A 19,660-nucleotide genomic window follows, 5' to 3' on the forward strand; every position below is an offset into this window, starting at 1 on the left:
GTTCCATCCAGACGCTAGGCTACCATGCTGGGGGGTGAGGCTTACAGTGAGACCCTGTCTCAGCCCCTACTCCTCATCTCAGTGCAGCCCTTTTCTCATTTGCTGATGTGAAGGAGCTGTTTAGCTTTACTTTAAGGTCTTTTTCAGAGGGACCTGTTCCGCATGCAGCTGTAGATCTGGTGTGTCCATGAGAGAAGGTGAGTTCAGGATCTCTCTATGTTGCCATCTTGGACAGCCTCTCCAGCTCTAATTTAGTTTTTTTAAATTTGTGAATATTTTTCTCTATTAGTTTTCCTAACTGGTTGTTTTGTATTAATTTTTAAAGTGATCACTTTACTAAATTCCCTTATATCAGTTTTTCAGTTGATTCTCTTGAGCCTTCTAGAAATATATCACCTATAATTAATAATTTTTGTTCCTCTTTTCCAATATTTCTCACCATTTATTTTATTCTCGTCTTAAGTGTACTAACACATCCAGAAAAATCTTATACACACTAACAGGAATAAAGGGCGTCTTTGCCATTCCTGAGTTTGAATGCTTTAGATGTTTCACTATTAAGACTAATGTGCTGGACTTTTCAGGTTAAGGACATATTCATACATTTATATTTACTCAGTATTTTAATCGGTAATAGATGGTGAATTTGATCAAATTGGTCAAAATCTCCAACGCATTGCTGGAATGAACTTCATTCGGCCATGACATATTATTCATTTAATGATCTGCAAGACTCTATTTGTTAATATTTTAATAAGGATTTTTATAATGGTATAACACTTACCTGATACTTTAATACATCTACATTATAATAAGAAGCAGCTGGATTTTGCTCTGACAGCTTCTTGAGGTAGACAGTAACAGCTTGCATGTTCATCCAGAAATCTTTTGTGTTAGAATCACACTGTGATGGATCACTGTATGTATAAGAAATATTTTCATTATTTTATTTGAGTTGTCTTTATCCTTTGTCTCTGTGTAGGAATTTGGTGATGTGGGAAAGACTAGTAGAAATTAACCAAAAGATGAAAATGAGGGAAAACTAAAATTAGAGGATAAAGAATGGAATACAGCAAAAGGTTGCCTAAAAGATGAGATGTACAGTAGAGAAGGGCTTAACAGTAACTACTACCACCACAAGCACAAACAAAACAAAAAGACAGCAGAAGCCTATTTAATCATAATTTTGGTATTGTCTTCAAGTTGAATTATTATTGATTTGAAGAAGGAAAAAATGTCTTAAAAAGAAATTTTACCTTCAGAACAAAAGTACACAAACCTGAACACAAGCTGTGCATTTGGAAGAATTTGCTCTAGTCTGCTGATATTTTTCACCCTGAAGCAGAGCACAGCTGGAGATGGATTGCTAGTGAAGACTTTAATAACTCCACTTGGAAATGATATTGTCATGTCACCAGTGATCTTCACAATACACCTGGAAGTGTGGGTTTTGAAAAATTTAAACCATTTAAATAAGGCATTTTAATCTCCATTTAAAGCATATTTGGTTTAAAACTGCTTTATTTATATACATAACCTTTTTATCATAATTACAGATGAATTATTTTTTCAGTTTAATTATTAAAAATGATTCTATGTGAAATGACATACTCCTCTAATACCAGTTTTTCCTAGAATTAAATTCCAAACACAAATGCAAGCATACTGAAAATATTCCTTCACTTGTTTGCTGACACCATCCCCTGGCTGCCTCGTAAGGACACTGTTTCCCTGGTACCACTACCTGTAGCTGTAGCTGTCTTTCCCTCCAAACTCCACAAAGTGTACTGGGCCTGATGGTAGCAGTGGTAGATGTCCTCCTTGCTTCTCACTGCCTCTTACAGCCCTGTATTCCTGCTTCCTTCTGAAAACCACCAGCTTCTTTTTGAAACTCACATCATCAGATTATACTATTATCTCAACCCTTCAAGTCATCTTCAATGTTCCCTCTCATTTTCTGCAAATTTTAGCTCCTGGCCCACTGTCAGTCTCTGCAACACTACACCTATTATAAATGTTTAGTGATTTCATTATCCACACAGATAATCCTTTCAATGCTTTGGTCACTCAGTTCTTCAGTCCCTTTCCTCCAATGATCCTGTCTCCCAGCCTACCTCAGCCATGCTTCAGCCCCTCCATAATTTAAATCTCAGATTCCCCACTCTTCTAATTGTCATTTCCTATTTCTTCAACTCATTCTGTCTAGTACTACAGCCAACCGCATCAAAAACCTCAATAATCCATTGTTCCTACCACCATTTTTTTTTAACTAACTCTTCCTTCATAATCCATACACCCTCCTATCTTGGGACTTCATGGTCCATCATTATATGTACTCCTTTGCATAAGTTCTCCCTTGGTTCTCTTTCACTTGACTATGTTTGCTTGGCTAAACACAATCTTGGTTAAACCCAGCTTCTCACCTACATCTTATACCGCTGAACATGAGTAGAGAAAAACATAACCATACAGCCAAAACTCTCAATAGGGCCCCCTTAGTATTACCTGGAAATTCTACTATATTCCCTAGCTCTTTGCATACCTTCTCCTTTCTTGTCTAACTCTAACCTGCAAAATCCCTCCCCTCCACTCCCCACCTTGGCAACCAATGACTTTCCTTTAAATTTTACAGAGAAAATAAAATACTACCCTCACTAGTAAAATCCTAATCTCCCTGACTCAGAAGGCATTCATACCTTCTGCCTTCCCTCCTATTTCAACAGAATCAGTCTCTACACCTAAGGCCAATCCTATCCCTTCTGCACTGAAGCACATCTCTTACATAGTAAAGGACTTCACTCATGTAATTGTCCTCTTTCCTGCAGATTCAATTTTTTCTATAAATACTGGATCGTTCCTATTAGCATACAGACATGCTGAAATGTATATTATCTTTAAAAAACACAAAAACTAAAATTAATTTAAAAAAACTTCCTCTAATTCTGCCAGCTCTCTCCTGCTACCAACCCAATTTCTCTGCTTCCACTTAGAGCAAAATATCCTAAAATAACTGCTTAACATTTGCTCTCTCCAAATGCAGTTGTCTGTATTTGCACCATCTCCTGCTCCTGAGCTCCCTCCAAGCAGGCTTTCATCACAACTCCATTAAAACTGCTCTTGTGAAGGTCATTAATGATCCATTTTTCTTGACCTGACAACATCAGATAGAGATAGCTTCACACCTTCCTTCATGAAAAGGTTTATTCACTTAGTTTCTAGGATACTAGTCTACTGGTCTTCTCATCTCTCTTGTTGCATGCTGTCCCAGACCCTATTGTTGGATCATTCTCGTTTTCCTGTTTTTAAACACTGAAGGGGGCCAGGGACTTAGTTCTCATCAGATTTCTTCTCTGTCCCCTAATGCTCCCAGCTTTAAATATCATACACAAATTAATGACTACTAAGTATTTTCTTTCTAGCCTGACCTATCTACGAATTCCAGAATCATATACTCACTTATCATCAACTCAGCATGTCCACTAAGTTGTCTTAAGTACTTCAAATTTAGCAATCTACTCTCTCGACAAATTTTGACAACTCTGTTTTCAAAATATCTTCAGAATCTCATTACTACTCACCATCTCCTCTGCTAATACCCTTACACACCATCATCTCGCATCTGGACCTTAGTAGTTAATCCTTTCTCACTGCATCTACTCTGGTGCCTTTTAGTTTATTCTCCATATAGCAAGCAAAGTGCTACTTCAAAAATGTAAGTAACCACATACCTCCTCGACTCAAAAGTCTCCACTGGCTTCCCACCTCACTCAGAAGTTTCTTAAATATGCCAAGCATGCTTCTACCTCAATTCTTTACAACACCTGCTGGAATGCTCTTCCCTCAGGTATCTGCATGGCTTGGTCCTCCCTCAGTGTCTTTCAAACATCTGCTTCAATCAGCCTCAGGAAGTTTACCCTGATCACTCTATCTAAAATAGTAGCGCTCTATTGTAACTGTCTATCCCCTTACCCTGGTTTATTTTCTTCAGGACATACTCACTTTTTGAGTAACATTATTCCTTCAACATACATTCATTCATCAAATATCTGAGTGCTTACTATGTATAAGACTGTTGTAAGTGCTGAGAATACTTAAGTAAACAAAAGTTCTCTACAGAATTTAAATTATCTTGAGAAAACTAAAACTTTCTCTCACAACAGTGCAAGCTTATAATAGTCTTACACATAGTCAGCATTCAAATATTTGATGAATACTGTTATACATGAAAAATAAGGGTGATCATTTCACCCAAATATAATGTCTTATAAGAAGGAGGTTAACCAATCCTTTGAGAGTCTCCTGCATTAAATGTGCATTCTAGGTCTCTCCTGCAAACATCACACTTTCACCAAAGATATACTTTAGGCCAAGATCCAGAGTTCTGTCCTCACCAGGTCAACTGCCATATCCTGCTCTACAGATATGTCAAACAATAGATGTGTCATACTGGTCATAAAGCCTGGGCAAAAATGTAGATAAACAGAAAAAGCCATCACTACTGATGATTACAGTGATTTCTTAAATTTGAAAGACAATCTCTAAATGACTATATTTGATAGCAAAAAGCAAGCAGACAAGTAATAGGAAGCTCTAACCTATAGAGAATCAACATATAAATCTTAAAATTTACCACCAATCCCCCCCACAACACACACACACACCACAGACATATATGTCATCTTTTAAAAACTAACTTGGTGGGATCTGCTCCTTTAAAGTAGGCATTAACAGATTCTGTAAGGGCGACTGCCACAGGTAAGGTGTCCTGATTCCCGAGGCTGACAGGACTGGGACCTCGTGACACACCTAGAATAAATACAATTCATTTGTTAAATCCTATAGAAAGACATTTATTAAATACCAAGACAAGTAGATTCAAAATGTTAGCTTGTCACAAATGACTATTACTGGTTTCAAAGATGCCCCAAGTATAAATCTGGAGGTATAAAGCATAAAACAAACTGGACAAATTAAAAAAACCAGGAAAACATGTCACACTGACTTTAGTTTTAAATGTGATGACAGAGAAGGGCTGGGTTAAGGAAATGTCAGAAGGAAAAAGCCCTTCACTTGAAGAGCTAAAAGTACTAAAATGTGGCTTCAAAACCATTCAGATACTAAATTCTTTCAGGTTCTACCAATCACATACTTATAGTCATTAAACTGGATTTTTCTATTTAAGCTATTTCTATCCATTAGCTATTTCCAATGTGATCATACACTGCTCTTTCTTACTATAATTCTTTTACCTCTTCTTTGTCCAATGCTTGTATTATATTCCCATATTACCTTTCCTTGATAAATATGAGTAGTAAGATTATTTTGGCGTAACATTCCTGACATAAAGTTCACTAAGATACCTTTAGAGTCAAATCATATAAAGATTAATGTTTTCAAAGCATAATAAAATGTAAACAAATTTAATCTATGTGTGTGTTCAGGTGTGTTTTTTAAAAACCTAAACAAAGTATCTGGTTTACTTCATAACAGAAAAACCCCTCAAAGTAATGTATTGCCTTTCTTTTTCTTTATAAATGTACCCTTCCCTTTTATGTCTTACCATTACTGTTACTGATTGGAAAGTGCAGCATTTCATTTAATATATAATATATGATGAAATTTTGTTTAAAAAGTCAATAGGATAGTTAATTATGATTATTCATTCTTAAAAAAATGAAAAATCTAGGTCAAGATATAGCTCTGAAATTTGAATGTATGCTTTTGTTATATAAATGCCACACAAGGTTCATAGCCATCAGGTATTTTCATTTCAGACATGACTGCCTATAGGGGAATTACTGAATTACTTTTGAGACACGTAGAGTACTACTTCTGACAAAAATCAGTATTAGCCTTCTCGGCTTCACAACTAAACCTGGGATACTAAAAATAGTGAGAAAGAGCTTTTGTTAGCTTAAGAGGCCAGGAAGACTTTGTAACAGTCAAGATTTTGAAGAATTTTGATTTAGAAGACTCTTCATAGTTTAAAAAAAAAAGAAAAGAAAAAAGGGTTCAGTGATTAAATATATATGGAAACAGAACTGCTGTTTCTAGGCCACTGGGAAAAGTAAAACCCTCTCAAGACAACTTAAAATTTTGTATGAAAATAAACTCGACATAAAAATTTATTCACAAGATCACAACAGCTACTGTTTACTGACCACTAATATATGTCAGACACTCTGCCAAAGAGTCGTCAAAGAAATGGTGCCTTTTGGAACCACATGTAGTTTTGCAAAGTGGGAACATACTTTGTGGGTGAGGCATGGGCTGCAGTGACGAAAGGACATAAAAGTATGGAGAAGTACTTACGACCCAGATCAAGGCATGGAGGACCTTTAATTTTATCCTTTTGGCACTAAAAGCCACTGAAAATGTTTAAGAGAAACATGATTATGTTTTTCACTTAGTAAGATCACAGAGTAGGTCCTGGATTGAAGAGAATAATGACTTGGCAGGGATTCAGGTTTTGATCAGGTGAGAGATGATTAAGTGGAAAACAAGCTTCATCAAGAGGCAGTAGTTTCTAGCATATGTTATTGCAATTATGTAAATACACGATTGTGCACTGGGAAAATTTCACTGTAAATCTATTAGTTCAGTAAACTTAAAAAATATACTGTTCTAGAGGGTCACTAGAAATTCAGGAAAGCATATTTTCAGAGAAAGATGAAGGATATAATATTTCATTAGAGAAAATTATATTCTCTTAAATATAAAATTAAACTTTTCCCCTAACCTACAAAATGGGTATTTACACACATTTATGGGTAACATTAATGTCTGCTACTGCTTTGACATTAAAAATCGAAAGAAACCTAGAGTTATTCTTTTCTGTTATTCAATTTGGGCATATAAAATGTGAATTCTTGACATTGTTTCCCTTTAAACTGTTAAGCCCATTATTGAAACATGGGAAGAAGAAAAAAGTATGGAAAAGTTAAGAAAAAAATATCCACTTACCATACTTAACATTTTGGCATACCCCCTTTTCTATTTTCCATTTTTGTTTCCAAGATATTACATATGCATACTTCAAAAAAAAATCTGACATAGGAAACTGTACTTAAGTCCCTTAAAAAAAAAAGTCTAAATTTGTACTGTATTATTCAGAATAACTCATTTCTTAGAAATAATAAATTCCTTGGATATTTTTTATAAGGATAGCATGCATTCTAACTTGTTTAATTGTTGCATATTTAAACACTGCAAGTGTTTTGAAAATGCAGAGAGATAAAGCTGAAATATAGGGTAACTTCCTTTGTAACAATCAATGAATATTTCTGTGGAATTCCTCTCAACTCAGGAGTAAAAAAGAGGGGCTCACTCCCAAATATTTTCTACCTCTGTGCCTCTAACTTCAGATCACTGTATGTATGGTTTAGTATAACAGCTTTTGCTATGGTGGTTTCTGTGTTATAGTTTTTTTTTTTCTTTAACTGACATACTCTTCTTTCCTAACCACTTTTACTCTGCTTCTGATAGCTTTAGAGGTAAGATTTATTGATACTTAATGTTGAGGGGAGAAGAGCAGGGAGATGGAAGATAATGCAAAAATACTGTACATTTTTATAATTTATCCAATGATATCAATGGATCTTGTATAGAAACTGGACATAATTAGTACAAAATTGACAGTTAAACCTTAGAGTTATTCTTATTTCTGAGACACTGTACATTGCTGGAAAAAGAAAAATTAAGTAACAGAGTATTTTAGATACACTTTAGGATCATTAGTCAACACATACATTTGCTTTTGATACAATACCTTGTGAAGTTTCACAGTGCTTTTCAATTTCAGAGAGAGTCCCAATCAAATTATCATCTTCTATCACATTTAAATAAAACAAAATATTGCAGGAAAAGAAAATACTTTCAAGAAACAAAAAGAATCAAAAGCTTAAATCTGAACAGGGAGCTGAATAAACGTCACAACAAAGAACTTTTGAGGTAGATTTAAAGAGACTTTGTTGTACAAAATCCACATTACATCCTGCCTGCCTGTATCATCACTGTCACCTACTTGTGGTTCTCCTATTGCCAGCATTGACCCAAACTAAAAACAAGTATCTATCAATTTAATCAAAGTTAAAGTTCCCATCACAAAAAGAAAACTTTCCAAATAATCTAGAGATAACGGGAAAGGACTAAAGCAATTCTGTTTACCCAGACTACATGCCTGATTTCTAACAGGACCCATGTGTTTTTTAAGACTTACTGGATATATTTACACAAAGTTGAAAGATGGGAAAACCAGTAATGTTCACAAAACTATATGACAGTAACATCATGTTTAGACATTTAGAAATCAAATCATGTTTATCTCATTTTAGCCAATACTACTCATGCCATTTTTACAATGGCTACACACAGAAGATGCATTTCTTTGTGTGTGTACTAACAAATCAAATTGGGTATAATTAAAGCAGCTAAATTAAGACTGTGATTCTCAAACTTAACATGCATCAGAATTGCCTGGAAGGCCTGTTCAAAGACTGCTAGCCTCACTCCAGAGCTTCTGACCTAGAAGGCCTGCATTTCTAATCAGTTCTCACGTGATGCAGACAGATGCTGCAGGTCCAAGGACCACACTTTCTGCACTGCTGAATTATGCTCAGTTAGTGCAAACCAGTAATTTTTATTATCAAAGATTAACTATTTACTACTGAGAAACAGCAATGGGGACAATTATAATTCTTATGACAGGTTGTTGCTCCTGAAATACAGCTTCTCTGTTTAAGTGGCTTTGTGCTTTGTATATTATATTAGCAGTGGGTAAGAAAAATGGTGAGAATTTGTGTAAAGAATTGAATAAAACTGATGACAGAAAAAACTCGAGCAAAATCTAGGTATAAAATAATCAGTTTGTTTGGTGAAGTTTAGGTTTACAGTTATGCCTTAATATCTAGTTTTAAATCTGTATGATTTAAATTCTTATAGAAAAAATAAATTGATTGCAAGCACAAAACCCCTTTTATTGAATCAGTTGCTTTTAAAACAAATTTTCTTAGGAATCCAAGTATCAATTCACAGTAGAAAGGACTGCATCGTATTTTGCCTTCAACTATTTATACTGGTCAGTAGTTTATAAATTTAATGCATTCTTAACAGTGCTAACCATGGTTAAAATTCTCTCCAGATAATACACAATGTGAAAGAGAAGGAAAATGTGGCTAGTTTGATAATGCCAGGTATGCTTCCAAAAAACCAAAATGTTTAATGTTTAATTCTTTACTAGCCCATTAAAAAAAAAGCCTCAGCCTGATCATATTTTGGATGCTAACTTTCCCATGTAATCGATGATAATCACTTACCTACTGTTGGAGTATTGGCAGCACTTAATGAAGCAGAAGACGAGATAGAGGAAGAACTTTCTGCCCGGGCTAATGGAGCAGCAGGAGGTGGGCTGGTACTAGACGTTACAGGTGGGCTGAATGGCCTGGGCTTAAGAGCAAAATATTATGTACCAAAATGCTAAACAATTCCCCTCTTCTCAGAAAAGATTCTGAAGTATCAAGTAAGATTAATTTTAACATACTAAACCAACTTTATTGTGTTTCTTACAACCCACAGAGATGCCATATGTCAGTCATTTTCAAGAATATATTAAAAGCTGAAAAGGCTATTTTAAAATAATGCTGTTTAGAGAATCTTGGTATATAAAATATTTTCTGTATTTCCAAAAGTATGCTTAAGACACATTCTCAGAAGTTAAATTATTAAACAATGTGAAGGCTTCTCATACACACTGCGAAACTGCTTCCCTTTTGGGTTACTCACTTTACTGCCTATAAAAAAATATTTCTCTGGATTCTTGCCAGCAATAAATGGATGAGCCTTAGGAGAAGGAAAAATAATAAAATTTTAAAACTTGTAGCTAATTTAATAGATAAAAATAAAATTGGCATTTCCCTTTTATGAATTGTCTATATTAGCTTTGTCTTACTGAGTCTGGGGACGACGTCTTAGTATTTATTACCCAAGCTTTCACTAACCCTTTTCTTTATTTAATGTAAATATTTTCTTCCTAAATATTGCTTGCCCTTTACTTTTACTTTTGGCATTTACACATCTGTCCACATTTTCTTTCATAATTCCTTGTTAATGCTTCCTCATTGAGAAAGTTCACCCCATTCAGAGATTTGAGAAAATCTTAATTCTACTATCTTCCTATTTTCTAGTTTAAAAATTACAACAAATATACAAAATATGATTCCAATCCATTTATCTTTTACTTTGGTGAATGGATTTTTTTCTTTCAAAATTCCTAATTGTTCCTGTAATGTATTAGCAACACTTCCTGAGTTATTTCACTTTTTAAAATACGGACTATAGAGCTTAATTAAAAATAACCTTTTCCTGTTTATAAAACTATTAAGTGAATGCAAATTTATTTAGGGCCTAGTATGTGTCATGTCATGGGTACTAGATACAAAGCAGTGAACAGAAAAACATTATAGTTTCTGTCCCCAGTTATCTGAGGAACAAGAAAAACAAAAGACAAAAACAAACCAAAAAGACTCCATAAGAAGCATTCACACATTAAAATTATTCTACATTGCATGAATATTAATGTACAGATATGTACTTTAATAAAAATCAGATTATACTGCCCAAAGTGCTTTATAATTAGTAAACCCCACACCCCCCAAATCAACTATTTTTAAAATATAGCTCCAGAGAATGGCCTTTTGATGACTCATTATGTACAGTAGGTTGGAAAAATATAGCAAGGTATACAAATGTGGCTGCAGATGTATACAGATGGAGGTAGTGCAGTACATGAGGCCAAATATTAAATTCAACAGCTGATCTGACTTAAAAGTTTGTAAAAATTTTAACTACTGTTGGGGCTGTTTTTCCTGTGGCAGCATGGCCTCATGGCCGGTATCATGTGGTTGCACTTTATGATTCATAATTACAAAGTGCATTTCATAATTTTTTAGGAAAAAACAAAAACAGCTCTTCTCTCAAGTGGCTTTCTCTTACTTTCAAATGGCGCTGTCCAGTACAGTACCACTAATACTTGATGTGTGGCTAGTTCAAACTTGAGCTGTATAAAATACACAGTGGATTTTGAAGACTTTGCATATACACAAAAAGAATACAAACTCCCAATTTTTATATTGATGATATGTTAAAATATGTTTAATATACTGAGTAAAATTATTTTTACTGTTTCTACTTTTTTTAATGTGGATACTAGAAAATTTTAAAGTATATGCTGCTTATATTTCTATTAGACAGCACTACTTTAAAATACTACTTCTTAAACATTAACATGCATCAGAGTCACTCTGAGAGCTTGTTAAAACACAAATGCTGGGCCACTCTCCAGAATTTGATTTGTCTGAGGTAGGGCAAAGAAACTGCATTTCTGCCAAGTTCCCAGGTGATGCTAATGCTGCTGGTCTGGGGAACACACTTTGAGAACCACTGCTCTAGAATAATAAGGATTTCTCTGTAGAGGGGTAGGGAGAGTGTGGTTATAGACCCTTTGCGCATGGAGTGAAAGGTATGAGCCTTCTCTCCAGAAAATACACATACAAGCATGCAAGGAAGAGTACTCCAATATAGCTGGAGAGAATTCGAATCAGCACTACCTTTTTGGTGGGCACTGCAACAGTAATCATCAAGAGTCTTAAAAATGTGTATACCATTTAGTTCATGAATTTTACTTTTAAAACTTTTACTAAGGAAATAGTGTCTGCAAAGAAACAAAAATATTCATTAAGGCATTTTTTATAATGAAGTCCTGGAAATAAACTAAATGTCAAATAATCAGATTTCTAAAAACTTTCAAAAATTTAATGCTGATAACAGGGTAGAAGATAGAGCATTTATGCTCTGCAGCCACTTCAAATGATGTTCCCTGAAGCCCTCAGAGGGTGGTTTCTAGAAGGCTCTCAAGGCTTGGGTAGGGAGTAAAGTATGATGTGAAAAAATTATAAAAGTCCCATTTTTACTTAATTAATAGACTTACAACTTGAGACTATTTGACAAAGGATTCTACCACTTTAAAGAAGTCTGAAAATTATGGAATAATTTATGATATAGAAAAACATTCCCCAAATATTTTCAAGTGAAGATTAAAAAATACGTAAGGTATGACCTTTTATTTAAAAATATATACCATTCATGGTAACTAACTTTTATGAGCATTGTACTTGACAATGCTTTAAGTGTTTTACATATATTCACTCATTTAAGTCTCAAAACAGCCTATTATCATACTCATTTACCCATAAGGAAATTGAGACTCTAAACTTGTCTAATGGTGCTCGGGTAATTAGTGTCTAACAAGCCTGTGCTTTTAATATCTACATTTTACCACCTCTGGATAAATACTTACACATTAAAAAAATAATGAAAGGATATGTATAAAAATATTAACATGGTCATTATTGGATGGTGAAATATATAGAAGGAATTTTTGTTTTCTGTTTTCTCTATTTTCAAAATTTTACAACATAATCACACACTGATTTTGTAATCAGGAAAAAACACATTAAGATGTAGTAATTTTTAATGCTGTAACCAGAAACTGACATACTGTAATTGGCTATACTTCAAAAAAAAATGTAATTTTCATATCACTTAAATAATAACCATCTCCTTGGGAGCTTGTACTGAGTTGTCATTTTCCTTCCACTAAGTCAGCTTGGATAGAAGATCAAAGAAAGACGTCACTGTTTCAACACTTGGTGCTCTTAGCTTTCTTATTTATTTATGAAACATTTCCTATCCTGAACCATGTGACAAGCATGATGTAAAGTATTAACACATTAGCAAAGTATTAAGCATATAAAATTGGCTAAGGCTCTAGTGAGGGGAGCACACACACACAAAAGTAGTCCTCCCTTGGTATCCACAGAGTATTTGCATATAACCTTTAGGAAGCACATTCTCCAGAGTACTTTAAATCATCTCTAAATTACTTATAATACCTAAGACAATGTAAATTCTATGTAAATAGTTGTACAGGCAATGTAAATGCTATGTAAATAGTTGCTGTTGTGTGGCAAATTTGTTTTGCTTTTTGGAAATTTCTGGAGTCCCCCCCCCAAATTATTTGAATCCATGGATGCAGAACTCACACAGAGGTCGACTGTGGGTCAACTGTATATACAAGGTGATCTATGCACTAAAAGAAGCATAAGCAAAGTGTATGGGTGTAAGGAAGAGAATGACTAAATCCAACAGGAGAGGAGTAATAATCAAAGAAGGCTTTACCTAGGTTGTGATATCTAGCAGGGTCTTAAAGAGAGCAGTTTCCTACATAAAAACTGAGGGGCATGTCAGATAGAAGGAGCATAATAAGAAGACATGGATGCATAAAACAGCATGTGTTTATGGAAAAGTGGAAAGTTTTGAGTGGCTGGAACCTAGGCTGCAAAGAGGAGAAAGCTGGACAGTTTGGTAATGCAGATTGTTGAGGTAACTTTATCAAGAGCCTTGTACATTCACTTAAAACGTTCAACCACATGGATTATGGAGTACCACTGGAGATGTATATCGGGAAAAAGATTAGTCCTGACATTTAGAAATTTAATTCTGGCAATTAAACTGGCAAGTAAAAGATGAAGCAAAGCAGAATAGACTGAAGGAGAGAAGACTGGCTTGAGAGAGTCTGACTCTGAGTAGAACTAATATATTTTCATTATCTGACAACTTTTGAAAACCAATGCCTTTTTTTTTTAAAGCAATATGCACTTTTACAAGCCAGTTAAGTGATGTGAACTGCAGATTCCTTATGTATAAAATAAAGATGGACTAGATGCCTACCAGGACTCCCCTGGCAGTGTACTTCTAAGGCCTAAGAACGGGCTACCTGCGTACTTGACTTCAATATTGGAATTTAAGTAGAATTATATGAAAATTGCTATTTAATTATGAAACAATGGGTACTGAATTGTATTTTTTTATCTTTTATCAACTTTCTCAGGAGAGCTCTTTCTTCCTGAACAATGGTTTTGCTCCACAGGTATGAACACTAAGATAATATAGGGAAGTAAAGAAAGTATTAGCTGGGATAACTTTTCTGTAGTTTGAGAAGCATATAGAAAAATATCATTTGTACATTTGCATTTTAAATCAAAACAGTTATAATTAAAAAAAAAAACAACACCTGAGTACATACTATTTCATTAATCCCACTGAGTTTGCCTGAAGTAAGCTTTGGTCTGGAAGCAGGCCTTGGAGGTGGGACAATGGTGCCTATAGAAAGAGGAGTTGTGGGCCTGGCTGGTGGGTGGAAAAAGAGAATTTGAAGAAAATCATTAGTATGCAGCAATCCTTACATAAAAACATTCTATTATAGAATGACTAGGTTTCAAAGCTCATTTTTTTCAGGGTTTTTTTTTTTAATATAACTATAGCTATTTATTGAAATGCTGTGACTCTATCAAATACACTTTTTTCAAAGCTACCAATAATATTCCTGAAAAAAATCATTAAATTCTCAGTTAAACTGACATACTATAAATTATATTCCTGTTTCAATTATTTATGCACATAAAAATTAAATCTAATAAATTAGCTGGTGAAAATTAACCAGTTTAGGGTCTAAGATCTTTAGTTTATTGCCAATACTCCTAACTTTATAGTTATGCAAGACCAAGCCTGTGACGCAACATCTTCAGAGTAATAACATGAACTCTAAATAAAACATTACCTTAATTAAATTTGAAATCTCACTTTTAAGTTGAATCACACTGTACCATTTTTTGGTGACAATCAAAAATACCTCATTAGTTTACCAAAAAAAATTTCCCCAAACCACTAAAATTAATTTTTGGTAAATACAGAAAATCATACCTTAAGTCTTCCTAAATCCTATATAAATTTAGTGTTCAATATTTTAACACCATTTTCAAATTTTACAATTTTATAAATCAGAAATACTAAATAACCTCAGTATTCCTAATTAAAAATAACTCAGCATGGTAGAAACTAATGAAATTCAAGTATACATCAAAAGTCACACATGTATTAGCATAATCAAAGCAAGTGTGAAGAATGGAAGCAAATACATTTAAACCAGCTTTAATTACTTAAAATGATCTTCAAATCCTTTTGGACCATTCGAAAAGATGGGGCTATAATTCAGATTGAAGACTATAATACGGATGGGAAGAAATGTATTTCAATAAGCTCTGTAAGTTTACAGATGTGCAAAGTTAAAAATATATGAATAGGCCTAAGCATATACATGATGAAGCAAACAGGAAAGCTGAGGACAGTAAGCTTGGGCAGCAGTGGAGGCATGAAAGGAAAGGGCATGGAGGTGACAGAAGACATAAAAAAAAAAAAGTTAGTCACACACAGAAGTGAAGGTAAATGTATGGGGGTATGGAATCATTTAGAAAGTAGATCATATGAAGAGAGAAAGGATGCAAGCACAGTTGAGACTGCTTGAAGAAAACATCAAAAAGCTGATAAGAAATCAAGCTTAGATCCTTCTTCCAGTCAGCACCAGTTCTTTCATGCTGCACCCCTGCTTTAAGCTGTACATTGAAAGAAATGTGCACTAGCCTGAGGACCATAACACTTCTCTGAGCCATGACATATTTACTTTGAAGATATGTTCACTATCAATGAAACCAGCACTGACCAATACTCAAGTTATTTCAAGCTTGTGATAGAGCTTAACATAGTAGAGACATTCACTCCTGAAGCTTCATTAATGATCATGTGACCTGTCCAAATGGCATTTAGATTGACTCATATCAAGCCCAGTTGAAGTTCAGCTCCTTCAAATAATCAGAATTTGCTTTTTGAAAAAAGTTAATACAATATCTATTAACATCACTGTTTACAAATGAATCTATTAATTGTAAGTTAATAGTAAATTTATAAATTATAAATCTATCTCTGTATGGCAATTAGGTACTGCTTTTAGGAGCCTCTGAAAGAGATTACTACAATTGATTACAGGCTTAAGTATCTTAATTGTGTTTTGTGGTGGTGGTGCTGGTGGTGGAGCTCACTTCTAAAAAATGTCTATTAGATACAGTATTTCAAGAAATAGGAAGTGACTTGTAAAGTATAAAAACATAGGCAATAAGAGCTAATCTACATCTGCCTTCTGACATTACCTAAGGGGAAGGGACAAAGCATGTTTCCTGTAGCATTCTTCGCCTGAACAAAGGTACAGACTAATCTAGAATCCAGAAGTAATGATAATGCAGAAGAAAAATTAGCAGCATTGTTAGCTGCTTCTGTTAGTAGTTTTTCAGGATATGTAATAGTATGGCAAAGGCCACTTTGATCCTCAGAGATGCAGCTGTTAGAAGATCTGTCATCCAAAGCATCAAGGAACCCAAAGGTATTTTCAACTTTATAGTGCATCTCTGGAAAGCCTTATAAGTGCCACTGGAGTCAGTAATTTTAACAAGTTCATCAGTAAAGGAAATCCACTGACTACAACCATGAAGCAAAAGGAAATTTATGCTGGCTAGTGGTGGTGTTACAGCAGGATAACATAGAGGGTTGATGGAACAGTCTGGTAATGGGTTTTCTAGACCTAAAATCTGACCTGGTTTCAAGTAAAGATTCAATTGTTACACACCCAGACAAGTCAGTTTGGGAGAGAAAAGTAAAGCTGTATTCTGTTCATTAAGGTCAACAGAAGAAGAGGAAAGCAATTGAAAACAAGAAGTAACAGAAAAATTCTAGAAATAAAATATAAATCTATATAGCCAAGTAATTCTTATTTCAGGTTAATGTTACTTTAATTACTCAAAGCTAGAAAAATTTAATACATGGAAAAGAGCTTGAAACCCAACTTTATATTAACCAAGGAAGATAAATAGGAGAAATAAGAAACTTAAAATATAGATGAGTAATATTTGAGGTCCAAAAATATATAAAGGCAGAATTATTCCTGTTTCCCAGAGGAGCAAAAGGTAATGTTAACAGTAAAAGTCTAAAAAGATATGACAAGGTATCACAGTGATAGTGCTTTATACATGTGTTACTCGACAAAGTGCCTGTCTGGCTAGTAATAAAACTTGAAACTGTTAGGAAGTAAGAGGAATTAATCAGTTTTGGATTTAATATATAAAACTTAGCCTAATATTTTTCAAAAGATAATTCTGTGGGGTTTTTACAGAACTCAGGTGCTCAGTTAATCCACGGGTAGAGGAGAGATGGTCCATACTAGCACTTTATCAAAAAGGAAGTAGATGTGACATATTTACATTAAATTACATATAAATATTTTATTATATATAAATTTATTTATATGTAAATGATACGTAATGTTTATTTATGTATCTACATGGTGGAAGAAGCAACTGAAACTACTTCTATACCAAGCTCTAAGTATGCTTTTTAAACATACAACAACATTTATCAGTTATTAACTAGAATTATTTTCTTTGAGACTGCTTTAGCTGAGATGGTGTCACTAATGAATTAAGATTCTTAAAGAGACAGAAGAGAGTAGGGAATAATCTGACAAACCACACCTTGCGAAAATGTGAAAATGGGTACCTGTGTAGATAATGTTAAGATGGGAGAGATGCACTGCAAAGAGGTGAAAGAAAATTTAAGACAAAATACCTATTTCACAATTTCACTTAGAACGAGTCTTATAAAACATCATAATGTATTCATAAGTTTTTATCAATAATTATATTCTGCTCAAGTGAAGACATAATCATAATTACTACATAGCAGAATGTCTTTTCAACATCACTAACATTCTTTGAAGGGAAAAATAATTTGACATTATTTTTCAGAATAAATAGGAAGGTTTTAAAAGGCATACCAAAATAAATTTTAAAACACACAAAAGGTTAATTTTTTATCATTTCCTACCTACTAAACATCAAATGACAGCTGAATGAAAATGTATTATTTTCTACCTGAGGTTGAAAGTGATATGGGCAAAACATTCTTTAGACAGGGAGCAAGAAGAGGGCATGTTTTTGAGAAGAATGAGGCTGTGCTGAAGGAAACAGCAAAAAACAAAGGGTGTTATGAAGAAATTTCTATATAACTAAAAACTATGTAATAACAGTGAAAATTTTTATTAAAGATTTAAAAAATAAGTCATAAAAGAATATTAACAAAATTAAAAAACATTGCTTAGGACTCCTTTCAATCTAAAAACAAAAACACTATTCTGACATTTTCACTAAACAAAAAAGAGATGTTATTACAACTTCAGTTTTTCTTGTACAATTGTTTTACTTACAAAATCTATTAGTAAGATTAGTTTCCTAAAGCAAAATAGTAACAAAGCCCCATTGAGAGAGGCTATAATGCCACTTTAGAATATGTTCAATTATCTAGTGACTGTTTCTTGCTGTTTTACAAGTTTAGGTGCACATCACCTAATACTTTCTCTTCAAAATTCCTAATTGTTTCAGGTTAAGGTTGCCTAAAATCCATTTATAATTTCTTTTTAAAACATTTAGTTTCTAAACAGTCCAATTTTAAATATTAGTATTTATGTTATTATTTTGTTAATCTGCCAGTGTGTGATAAATAGAACAAAGACTTTAGAATCAGTAAGACTCAGGTTTGAGTCCATGCTTCATTTCCTAGTTATATAAAGTTCCTGGTCATCTCTGAGCTTTATTTTTTTTCATCTATATAATACAGAGACAATAAGAAGGATTCCATATAGCAGTTAATGAGGTGAAATCAAATAGAATGTGCAGATTTCAGGAGAGACGTAGCAGGAACTCCATCAATTCAAGTTCTCTTCCCACCACTCCAGCACTCCCTTAACCCCAACTGGCATTTCTGAAATCCCAGGGAAGGCTGAAGATCAACTTAAACTGATTTTATTTTCTCATTTTAAATAAGCAGTTTTATTAAACATGTTTTGATTCTTGACAAATGGGATTTTAATATTTTGAAGAAAAGAGAAATTTAATATATTCTTGCCAAAAACAACAACTAAAATTCATTCACCAAGTTCTTTCATGCATTTCTTGGGAAGTGCTAAAACCTTTCTGGAAGGCAGTTTGGCAATAAGCATCAATGGGCCTACTTTATGATTCATAAATCTTGCATTGGTAAATTATTATAAGGATATGAGATGTGCACAAAATTTATTATATCCACAGATGTTTATAATACTAGAAAATCAGATGCAACTTGAGTGTCCATCAAGATAGGACTGATTAGATTAATGTATACATGCAGTTGAATAATATTGAGAATTATTATTTGGGCACTGATATATAAATGATACCTAGAAATAAATATATAATATATAAATGAAAAAAAGTTGGTGTTTGATAAATTTTCATTCTTAAAGCCATGGTGTCTTTAAGGTATGTTAACAAAAACAGTATAAAATCACTCTGATCTGGCAATATGATAGAGGACAAGTTAAAAAATTTTTGATCATTAAGTACAACATACAAGTAATGAATAAATGAATTAGAAAAAAGTAACTACTGCATTCCTTTACAGTTAAAAAAATACATATATATATATATTTACCTGATGATGACGAAGTTAGTGAAGCTGAAGAAGATGAATCAAGAGATGGTCCAAACAGGGGGTCCCAAGCAAGTAAATCACTGTTCCCTTTACTGCCATAACATTTTAAAAGTAGATTTTAAGCAAAGGAGTATTTTATTAGTACAAAATCTAGTCACTTGTTTTTATTTCATAGAAAAATTGTAACAGCTCAGTA

The 19,660-nt window shown here is 33.6% G+C and overlaps 1 protein-coding gene and 1 long non-coding RNA gene across 4 annotated transcripts in view; one reads left to right on the forward strand and one right to left on the reverse strand.

Moving 5' to 3' along the window:
* LOC140695652 (uncharacterized) overlaps positions 1-19,660 on the forward strand; it is a 53,021-nt gene that overhangs the window by 27,788 nt on the left and 5,573 nt on the right. Inside the window, exon 2 of the long non-coding RNA XR_012071388.1 lies at positions 13,946-13,984. This is a non-coding gene — a long non-coding RNA (uncharacterized lncRNA). The remainder of the gene's footprint in view (positions 1-13,945; positions 13,985-19,660) is intronic.
* The window catches only part of FCHO2 (FCH and mu domain containing endocytic adaptor 2), a 109,540-nt gene that overhangs the window by 12,886 nt on the left and 76,994 nt on the right, over positions 1-19,660 (reverse strand). For all 3 annotated transcript variants that reach the window (XM_072958535.1, XM_072958534.1, XM_072958533.1), the window contains 6 exons: positions 19,465-19,556; positions 14,141-14,244; positions 9,315-9,444; positions 4,695-4,806; positions 1,280-1,435; positions 785-917 (listed from right to left, as the gene is read on the reverse strand). In XM_072958535.1, the coding sequence (XP_072814636.1) occupies positions 785-917; positions 1,280-1,435; positions 4,695-4,806; positions 9,315-9,444; positions 14,141-14,244; positions 19,465-19,556 (727 nt within the window). The remainder of the gene's footprint in view (positions 1-784; positions 918-1,279; positions 1,436-4,694; positions 4,807-9,314; positions 9,445-14,140; positions 14,245-19,464; positions 19,557-19,660) is intronic.

The sequence above is a fragment of the Vicugna pacos genome, chromosome 3, assembly GCF_048564905.1.
Source record: "Vicugna pacos chromosome 3, VicPac4, whole genome shotgun sequence".
Taxonomy (NCBI): Eukaryota; Metazoa; Chordata; class Mammalia; order Artiodactyla; family Camelidae; genus Vicugna; species Vicugna pacos.